Source organism: Camelina sativa, chromosome 19 (genome assembly GCF_000633955.1).
Source record: "Camelina sativa cultivar DH55 chromosome 19, Cs, whole genome shotgun sequence".
Taxonomy (NCBI): Eukaryota; Viridiplantae; Streptophyta; class Magnoliopsida; order Brassicales; family Brassicaceae; genus Camelina; species Camelina sativa.
Genome location: NC_025703.1, coordinates 22,436,631 through 22,448,034, shown reverse-complemented (window position 1 = coordinate 22,448,034; position 11,404 = coordinate 22,436,631). Strand labels below are relative to the sequence as shown.

At 36.9% G+C, this 11,404-nt stretch overlaps 1 protein-coding gene and 1 pseudogene across 1 annotated transcript; both read left to right on the top strand.

Moving 5' to 3' along the window:
• LOC104766946 (zinc finger CCCH domain-containing protein 19-like) lies at positions 243–7,018 on the top strand (the record flags this gene model as incomplete). The annotated part of the gene is given in 10 exon segments (XM_010490918.1): positions 243–708; positions 821–900; positions 1,982–2,166; positions 2,582–3,443; positions 3,525–3,652; positions 3,862–3,921; positions 4,022–4,072; positions 4,357–4,427; positions 4,612–4,763; positions 4,881–7,018. Coding segments are annotated over 10 exon segments (3,881 nt in total), but the record flags the coding sequence as incomplete, so codon positions are not given.
• LOC109130894 overlaps positions 8,521–11,404 on the top strand; it is a 4,408-nt pseudogene continuing 1,524 nt past the window's right edge.

The window sequence follows — 11,404 nt, the reverse complement described above, 5'->3', positions numbered from 1 at the left end:
TTTAAAAAAAAAAAAAAAAAAAAAAAACAGTTTTTATCCATTTTATCACCGAAAACAAAATCATCCTCAAAACCCTAAAAGCTTCAAAAGCTTTCAGATCTTTCTTAGGGTTTTCTCGTTTTTGTTCCCAATTTCCCAAATTTTTAATTTTTATGGACGAGTGTTGTATCCTGCGAAGAAGCTGATCCCTTTTTCTCGCCTCATGGATTCTGACTCGCCGAGAGCTTCTCTTGAGTCGTNAGACTCCTCAGTAGCTGATATTGAGCAGGGAAGGGAAGATCATGAAGATATGGGACTTACAGAGATGACAGAGACACAGGAGGAGACTGCTATGGGTAAAGTAGACGGAACAAATATTGCTGAAGTGTCAGAAGAAACAGAGACAAGGATTGAAGATAGGGGTCAGGGGAAAGATGATGTGATGACTGATGTGGCGGAGGATGTGGTAACACATGGAGACTCCTCACTAGCTGATATTGAAGAGGGGAAGAAAAATCATGAAGATATTACAGAGACACAGGAGGAAAGTGTTACGGCTGCCTCAGGTGATGAAGATCCTGAGGATGTTGATGAAGAAACTAAGAGTGCTGGAGGAAAGAGGAAGCGGGGGAGAAATACAAAGACAGTAAAAGGGACGGGAAAGAAGAAAGAAGAAGATGTTTGTTTCATGTGCTTTGATGGGGGTGATCTTGTCCTTTGTGACCGCAGGTGAACTTGTAATTTCTGGCAATTACATGAACTTGTAATTTAAAGTTGGTCCCTTCCCCTTAACAGATGATAAATTTTGTTGTTTTGAATGTATGATATTGTTGGCTTGCAGGGGATGCCCAAAAGCTTACCACCCATCCTGTGTAGATCGAGATGAGGCTTTCTTCCAGTCAAAGGGTAAATGGAACTGTGGTAAGTTTTTTCTGCTATGCTCTCATTAAGTGTCTGCTTGAATTACATCTAGTTTGGAACAACATGATACATCATCTGCTAAGCACATATTTTATTTCAGTAGTGTATGTAGTGGTGAATACTTTTTACCATAGATATTTATAGTGTCTTTTAACATTGCATATGTTTTTTGAACCTTTAGTTGAAAGTTCTGTCAAAGCTTTTTCTATTGCTTTGCACGCCATCTTATTTCGTGTTGTTCCTTATTGGTTCTTACTTTAGTCTTGTACCACTGTCCAATGCTACACTGGCAATGACAGTTGTAAATTGGATAAGTCTGATTACTATCAAGGCTATGCTAACCCTTTTTTTGTGTACAGTCATGACTCTTTAAGTTTCCACAAGAACTTGTCAACGGTAGCTTTTAGTTGATTCTCCGTTGTTCAACGTAAATACAAGTAGCAGCAGTGGGATCTGCTGTGTCATTTTTTTAGTATTATAAACTCTGAATTGTAAATTCACTGGTATTGATGCTTTTATATACTTTGGTAGTTTTCTGTCCTTGACTATTGGTTTGGCGTGGTGACACCATCCAATTTTTTCATACTATAAATATACACCATTTAAACTTGGTAATATAAGATTGTGATATGATGAGAAACATTGATTCTTAGCTATCTTCTAGGCACCATTTAATGGTTCTCTCTAAGCTATTTTTGTGCTGCACCGATTTGTAGATGATTCTTGCATTTAGCGAATCATAATTATTTTTGGTACATATGGTAATAAATTACACAAACTAATAAGATGCAGGAGCCCAAAAACACCGTAGAGCCTCTTAGTATAATACTACTGTCCCTCCTACTTTAGAAGACATGTTTCTAACTTTCAAGATAGTACACAGTTTTAGGTCCCCCAAGTTTCTTCAAACTAGAATTAATTGGCACTCTGCTTCAATTATGCTGTATTTTCAGTTTCTGTCTGTGTATGGTCATACTTTTCTCTGGTTACCTCTCTCTGTGTATGTATGTATTCTGTGAGCTTTCATCATTCCCATGTCTTTCTAGTAGAACCTTACATGATTTTTCATTTTTGTGAATAGGATGGCACCTGTGTAGCAAATGTGAAAAAGCTGCAACCTACTTGTGTTGTACATGCATGTTTTCATTATGCAAGGGCTGCGCCAAGGATGCTGTCTTCTTTTGCATCAGAGGTAATAAGGGTTTGTGTGAGACATGCATGGAGACAGTCAAGTTGATAGAAAGAAAAGAGCAAGAAAAGGAGCCGGTATGCCTGACATACTCTTGTAGCTTTTTGCTTACCGAAGTTTTCTTCTTTTCTTGTGATAATGAGCTGATAAACTGATCATGTTGCAGTACCTCATGATCTCATTTTATCTGTTTCTCTCATAAAACATGTTGTGTACTAAGCATAAAAAGTCTGATGATCAGCCTTCTATTGTTTCTCTTTTCTCCGTTACGATTGCTCTATAGCATGATGCACATGTTTATGAGCTTTCAACCTGGCTGACGCATGATAAGCTTACATTTCTTTGTTTTCACTTTATAATGTCACTAACTAATTATGACTTTGGTCAGTATCCCACGCTGGATAGTTGATTTTCACTTCTGCCTTAGTTTTCACTTGTTAAATGACGGTCTTCTTTTCTGATCTCTCCCTTATGTCGTTTTGTTTCTTACAGGCGCAGTTGGATTTTGATGACAAGACCAGCTGGGAATATCTCTTTAAGGATTACTGGATTGATTTGAAAACCCAGCTATCTTTAAGTCCAGAGGAGCTTGATCAGGCTAAGAGCCCACGAAAGGGACAGGAGTCCAATGCTAGCAAACAGGGAACAGCCAGCGAGACTGACTATGTTACAGATGGAGGATCAGATTCAGATAGTTCTCCAAAAAAGAGGAAGACCAGGAGTCGATCAAAGTCTGGTTCACCAGCCAATAAGAATTTTTCTGGTGAAACTACGGAGTGGGCTTCCAAGGAACTTTTGGATGTGGTCGTGCATATGAGACGTGGTGACAGATCTTTCGTACCTGAGTCAGACGTACAGAATCTCCTGCTGGCCTATATAAAAAGATACAATCTTCGTGATCCCCGTCGTAAGAGCCAGGTTATCTGTGACTCCAGGCTTCAAAATTTGTTCGGAAAATCACATGTTGGGCACTTTGAGATGTTAAATCTCCTTGATTCTCATTTGCTTAAAAAAGAGCAAAATCAGTCGGATGATATTCAAAGTGACATTGCTGATACAGAAGAGCCCAATCATGTGGATGTTGATGAAAACTCTGACCATCCAATGAAAAGTGGGAAGGATAAGAAACGTAAAACACGCAAAAAAAGTGTCAGGAAAGGACGTCAATCTAATCTTGATGATTTTGCTGCTGTTGATTTGCACAACATTAATTTGATATACTTAAGGCGGAGCTTGGTGGAAGATCTACTTGAAGATTCTGCAGCCTTTGAAGAAAAAGTTGCTAGTGCATTTGTTAGGTTAAGGATATCTGGAAATCAAAAGCAAGATATATATCGACTGGTTCAAGTTGTTGGTATGTTTATTTTTTATTTGACAGATTATTTCTATGGTTAATACAATGGTTGACTAAGATCTCTTTTGGTTTAAAACACAGGCACAAGCAAATCTCCTGAACCCTATAAAGTTGGGAAAAAAACAACAGACTTTGTTCTTGAGATACTGAACTTGGACAAAACTGAAGTGGTATCCATTGACATTATATCAAATCAAGATTTTACTGAGGTGACGTATATCCGATGTCCTTTTCTTGTCAGTGGAATTGAGAGAACACACTCTTAATTTTGGTCCTTATATAGTATTTTCTATTGCACGTGCATATGTTGACAGGCCATAGAGGCTTGGTTGCTGTTGTCACTATTTTCTGATTGATCTTCTCCTGATTGTTCAAGATGCTATATGTTTGACCTATAACTTCCATTTAATAATTTCAGGATGAATGTAAGCGTCTAAAGCAGAGCATAAAGTGTGGATTAATCAACAGGCTGACAGTGGTATGCTTCATATTACTTGAAGTCTTGCGTTTGATTATGCCTAATATCTGTGGACCAGTGTGCTTTTGCATTTTTGGTATTCTAATGTCAATTTTCTTAGGGTGGTATACAAGAGAAGGCCATTGCACTGCAGGAAGTGAGAGTCAAAAACGTAAGTTGCTTTTTTCCTGCTGACAGTATTTCCTGTCTCTAATTCTCCTTTTGTTCATATACTATATGTTTGGTGATTGAGCTTACTGGATTGGGAGATGGAAAATAACTGCATAATCGTTCTAGGGAATGTGCATCATTCTAGTTCTTTCGTCTCTCTGAGATTTTGGGTTTTCAGGTTTCTTAATAATGCAAAATCATGATAGTATTTGAATAATATAGCTAAAAGATAAAAATATATGTATGACTGCTTCAGTATTGAAAGTTTTTACTTGGTGAATGCAGTTGCTGGAAGCAGAGATCCTACGTTTCAGCCATTTGCGTGATCGTGCTAGTGACATGGGCCGCAGAAAAGAATATCCTTATCTGTTGAGATTTACAAGTTCTTGTCAAAAATAATGATTGTCCATACTTTTGAAATGCTCCTCTCTGTGCATGTTTTTGTACTTCAGGGAAAGAACATTAGATCTATTTGTAGTGGTGGAAAGCATATAATTTCATTTGTTTTATTCACTTCCGTTATTTCTTAACTATGGTTACGCTACGAGAGTGCGTGGAGAAACTGCAACTGTTAAAATCTCCAGAGGAACGGCAGCGGAGGCTAGAAGAAATTCCAGAAATACATGCTGATCCCAAAATGGATCCAGATTGTGAATCAGAAGATGAAGATGAAAAAGAAGAAATGGAAAAAGGTATATTTTATGATTCAAGTTTTTATTTGCAATTAAACTAAAATGTGAAGTTTGTTTAATCTTTTGTTTGGTATATCTTCTAATGTTTTTGATGTTTGGTTGTTTTAATGCATCTAGAGAAACAACTGAGGCCGCGAAGCAGTAGCTTTAACAGAAGAGGAAGGGATCCAATATCTCCACGAAAGGGAGGATTTAGTTCCAATGAATCATGGACTGGCACAAGTAAATACTCAAAAACAAGTGCAAATCGTGAATTAAGCAGAAGTTATTCGGGTAGGGGTTCTAATGGTAGAGGGGATTATCTTGGTACTTCTGACGACATGGTTAGTGAAAATATGTGGCCATCAGCTAGAGAAAGAGAAGTGCAACCATCTTTAGGCTCTGAGAAGCCAAGACCTGTTACAATTCCTGAAACTACTCCTAGAAGTTCTCGTGCTGTTGCGCCACCGGAATTATCTCCTAGGATAGCGCCTGAAATTCCAACGGCACCCCCTGCTGTTGTTCAGCAGCCTGTTCCCAAGTCAAATGAGTCAGAGAAAATATGGCATTACAAGGACCCTTCTGGTAAAGTTCAAGGACCTTTTTCGATGGCGCAGCTCCGTAAATGGAACAACACTGGGTACTTCCCTGCTAAGTTGGAAATCTGGAAAGCGAAAGAGTCACCGTTGGACTCTATTTTCCTGACTGATGCATTAGCTGGACTATTTCAGAAGCAAACCCAGGTGGTGAATAGTAGCTATACGAAAACTCAGGTAGCAGCTTATTCTGGTCAATCAAGCCAATCTGATTCCAATTTAGGTTCTACTGCTAGGACTGCTCCAACCATTGAGATACCTAGGAATTCCCAAGATACTTGGAGTCAAGGTGGTAGTCTTCCATCCCCTACTCCAAATCAAATCACTACTCCAACAGCAAAAAGGCGAAATTTTGAGAGCAGATGGTCTCCAACCAAGCATTCTCCGCAGTCACCTAATCAGTTGATGAATTATACGGTAGCACAATCTGGACAGAGTCAAGCTTCTAGGATAGATATCCCTGTGGTTGTAAATTCTGCTGTTTCTCTACAACCTCAAACGTACCCTATTCCAGCATCAGACTCGATGAACGCTTCTGTTATTCACCCTGCGACTCTTCCATCTCCAACACCAGCAGGTGGAAAGCAAAGCTGGGGGAGCATGCAGACAGATCATAGAGGAAGTGATGCTCTCTCTTCTCAGAATAGCTCTACGTCTTATGGCACCACAAATCCTAGTGTTCTCCCGTCACAGAGTCAACCAGGCTTTCCTCCATCTGATTCTTGGAAGGTTGCAGCTCCAAGCCAGCCGAATCCACAAGCTCAAACTCACTGGGGTATGAACATGGTGAACAACCAAAACTCAGGACAACTTCAGGCTCCAGCAAACCAGAACAGCAGCTGGGGTCAAGGGACCGTAAATCCAAACATGGGATGGGTTGGTCCTGCTCAAGCTGGAGGGAATGTAAACTGGGCTGGATCTTCTGTTCCCTCGACTGGTCAGGGAATCCCTAATTCTGGCTGGGGCGGGCCTGTCCAAGGACAACCACAAGCTTATCCAAACCCAGGGTGGGGTGTTACAGCTGTCCCTCAAGCTCAAGCTCAAGCACAAGCTCAAGTTCAAGCACCAGTGAGTACCACGGGCGCGGGATGGATTCAACCAGGTCAAGGGATGCAGTCTGGGAACAACAATCAAAATTGGGGAACACAACATCAGATGGCGATCCCAAGCGGTGGGTCAGGAGGGAACCAAGCCGGTTACTGGGGAAACCAACAGAACCAGAATGGAGATTCTGGGTATGGTTGGAACAGGCAGTCAAGTGGAAGTGGTGGGCAGAACAACAACTTCAAGGGGCAAAGAGTGTGCAAGTTCTTCCGTGAAAATGGACATTGTAGGAAAGGAGCATCCTGCAATTACCTCCACAACTAAAAGAAAAAAGCTTCTCTCTCTGCTTTTGGATGATGTCTACATCCTAAAAAAAAAAGCAGCTTTTAGGCGTTTTTAGCCATATAGTTTTTTTTTTATGCACTTCAGTCTTTTGTTGGGAGCCTTTCACTCAGAAGTAGCTAACATGTTTTTCTTTATTTTTGGGGGTTTAGGGCTTAGTAGTATTTAAATATTTGTGATAGTGAATGATGATGATAGTTTATATCCTCTTGCATATAATATTTGCTAGGCCAAACAATATGATGTCTATACTCGAAGTCTCTTTCTTTCAAGCAGAGCTTCTGTCCGAGACAAGTTGGGTTGTGTACTATTTATTTATTCACTCATACATGTTTCAATTTTCAACGTACTAAAAGCCATATAAACCCCACAAAATGTGTATAAAGTAGAATCTTTATAAACTAATATACGATAAATTAGTAGACAATATAAAATAATTTTAAATAGTTTTGGTGTAAAAATTAACAAAATAGTACATAATGTAATAAGATTTTTTAGAATTTGCTCTCATTATTGTTGTAAATTTACACACATATATATACAAGATGATGTTTTAGTGTTTGTTTTTATTTAATTTTTTAAAAACTCGTTTCTAGAGGTCAAAAAAAAAAAAAAAAACTCGCTTCTAGTTTTTATTTTATCACAGTTATTATCGATTTAAAACTATTGAATTGTTATTCTTGTCTATAAATTTGTCATAAAAATAACTAAAAATTTATATAAATTTTAACTTATAAATATGAATCATTTTCATTTTGATAATTTTAAAGCTACCTCGAATATTAAAACTTATGTATATTGTTTATATAAGTGAATTCATCTATAATTTTTGTTATTTATTATCAAAAGTATTATTTTCTAAATACGAAATTTTCTAGCTAATCCAAAACTACAAATGTTGTAACATCCAAAACATTGATATATTATGTAGATCAAATTGTCTCAGTTCATAGTTTTCTAAAACAAAATTTTTATAAATAAACAAAATCTCTCTAATAAATTTAAGAGAAATACCCTAAACTAGCACTAATTTAAGTTTTTCTTCCAAAGTTAGCACACATCCTCAAATATTCCAAAAGTAGCATTAGTGAATTATTATCTCAAAAACAAAATAAATAATAAAATTTGCATTAATTTATTGATTTATTAAATTTTACGATCTTGATAGCTTCTGTTCCGACGAAACTTCTGGTGAAGGCGGAGCTTCCCGATGAAGGTGGATCTTCCGGTGAAAGCAAAACTTGTGGTGGCAAAGCTTCTTCTTCTTCTTCTTCTTCTTCTTATTTTTCTTTTTCTCTATGTATCAATTTTGATCTCAAATTTTAAGTTTTCATCACCAATTGGATTCACATTTTTATTCGTAGCTCCATCGTTGTTACTATCGTCGAAGATTGTGATGGTTATTGGAAGAAGAATAAAAAGAAGGACAGCGATGAAAAAAGCAACGACAAACATCGTTGACGAGATTGCCACCACCACTCATCGATACTAATTAATAAGAATCACAGAATTTTGTTCTTACTTTTGAGACCACCACCAGAGCTTTTGAATGTAAAAGAGAAAGTAGAAGCGGAGATGTCGTGTTGGATGAAGGAAGTGAACGAGAACTTGAAGCTTATCCTCCGCTCAGATCTTTGGGCTTTTGTCTTCTAGTGAATGAAATGTTGGGTATTGGAATTGTTGGTTATTGAATGAAAAACTGTTGAGAATTGTGGAGTAATGAATGAAATTTGATTATGAGTGGTGGCTTAAATTGTTGGGTATTGGGATCTTAACTGTGAATGAAGTAGAAAAACATGGGTAATCTTGAAGCTGAAATGTGTATTTGAGTTATATTTTATCTTATTTGGATACCAAAGTAGTTGCATATCAAGTGTTTGATATAATGTCATTGGGAACAAAGTAGTTAGTAAAGAGTAAAAATTTCATCATTTCGATGTCTTCGGCTTATACTTCGTCTGTTATTGAGTTGACTAGTAGTGCTGAAGAGGCGGAGTATGATCATCTAGTTCGGTCATCACCATTAATGGGATTTCTGAATATTTAGGAAAATCTTCCTAAATATCAATGAAGTTTTCCTAAACATTATGAAATCCTTCCTAAATCTAAAGAAATGAGTGTAGCACATATTACTCCATTTAGTGAGGTATATTTGATTTTATTTTGTGCAAATATCTATATATATATATATATAAGATATACAAGAGTAATAATTTGATTTTGTGTCTTCCAAAAATATTTTATGAAGGCTATCACAAAATTTAAGTTTTGCTTCATAAATATTACCGTATCCTTCCTAAATATTAAAAAAATGTGTTTCTAAATCTCTTTTTGGTGTTCTACCTCAATATGTGCAAGATTACTCCATTAGTGAGGGGGTAATGATATCTTTTTGTGCATATAATGGTGTTTACTAATATCCAGACTTTTTGTGAAGGTCATCTTTAGGTTCATTATGAAATTCAAACGTATTAGAAAGGTCATCCTGAAGTTCAAGAAATCTTTCTTTAAAATCATGGAATCCTTCCTGAATTTCGTAAATCCTTCTTGAATTTCTTGAAATTAAAGAGAACTTGTAGCAAACTCAATCATAATTACCTCAACAACTATTAGCTTGTCTAATAGAAACATGTGACACTCTTATAGTGAAGAAACATTATACAAGTAACAAAATAATATAAAAATGTTTCACAACCATCATACATGTCTAACAACAAATAAAGAAAGATAGTCCTATGTAATGTCAACACACTCCTTAAAGATGTCCAAAGAAAACTTGCATCTTGTGTTGTATGTAGATACATTGCTTTGCGATTGCTTGAACTTGTTCTTCCAAAAGATACTTGTCATCTTCAAGAATCTTAACGAGTTCACCTGTGAAATGAGGTGTTCCATCATGATTCTTTATTTCAACATATAGGTGCAAGCATCGTAAATCAGTTCTTTAGATTCTACAAACCACAATGAGAAAATTACTAGGGAAAACTCAGTGGCAACACATAACTCGTGCATTAGATCAAACGTGCATAAATATCAAAGAGAAGCAACAAAGAAAGACGCTTTTTATGAAGGTCATCATGAATTCATGAAAGCTTTCCTGAATTTCTGAATTTTGTATTCAAGGTCATTGTTAAGAGCAGTTCAAATCAAACAAATCAAATGCTCTGAACATATATGATACTACATAACAAAAAGCTAGAGGATTACACTATTGTCTTCGAACTTTACTCAAATTCAACCTACAATGAGGTTGCTTTGGCATACTATAAACTAGCCTCATTATGAAAACCTACTAAGGTGAGACATTCAAGGAGGAAACAGAGCGTTTGAGCACCCTTGAAAAACTTTACACAAATTCAATTTCTCAATCAATAAAATGCTATAAACTAAACCAATTAATACACACACATAAAATAACACAATCATTTGTCAAAGAGACAAACTTACCCAATCATTTGTTACATGTATCATTACAAATAGTCAGAATCACATTTCGGATTTACCACTCGAGAGGATGTCTTCACCATCTTGGAATCAACTCGCCTCTTTTGCTGGAATTAAATTACAGGAACAAGTGTATATTTTCCTTTGATCAGATCCTATTAATAGATTGAGCCAAATTAGTCAAACTTAATCATTCATTCAGTCTACAGAACAATACGAACAAACAAACCTCTTGAGTGTTAGAAAATATGAAGATCAAAGCAAAATCAGAGACCAATTACAAATACAACTTTCTCTGTCAAGCTTCGTGCTCCCAAAAAGAAAAAGAAAACATGAAATTGAACATTGACTATTTGAGAAATTACAAAAAATCAACCTAAACATAAAAGATTGGTTACCTTAGTTTATTGGAGCCATTAGGTCCACCCAATCTCATGTGTCCTTTGTCGGTTTTGTTCGCTCTTCTTTCACTCATTTCACAGACTCCATCGTATCAATCAAATTCACAAACAATAACACGAGACGACGAGATCGATAACGCTAGAACAGATTTGCGGTGAGAGTACGGCTACGCAAACACGGCGACGACAACACGGCGACAAGAACACAGTGACAACAATCGTCGATGAGAATCGATTGGCGAAAAATCTGGGATACTTGCTTTGAGCTTAGTTGCTAGTGTAACTGGTTCATCGTTCTCCGATGAGAGGTCGTGGTGAAAGTGAAATCTCATAAATCTCAATTTCTGCAGATGATACTCCTCTGGTCCTTTCTAATCAACCCAAGTTCTGTTCAAGCGAAAGAAATAGTTGTAGTATTATGGGTAGATTTCTGAATCCTGAGAACAAAGGATGTCTAATTGGATATTGGATATGCCAAGAATTTGGAGACTATATGATAGGGTTCGGGGTATTGCTCTATCAAAAGACAAGTTTCAATTTTTCTTTAAGTCTGAAGAAGATTTAGAAGGAGTTTTGAAACAAGGAGTTTGGACTCAGGATGATTGGTGTGTAGTGATGGAGAAATGGATCGAAAAACCTCCGCATGATTATTTGATGCTACTCCCGGCTTGGATTCGTCTTCGTAATATTCCAGTTAACTACTACACTAAAGACACGATTCAAGAGATTGCGGAGTGTGTGGGACAAGTCTTGCAAGTAGTCTTCGATCAGGAGAAATCTCAAGTTCAAGACTATGTTAGGGTGCGTGTGTTGTTAGATGTCTCAAATCCTTTGC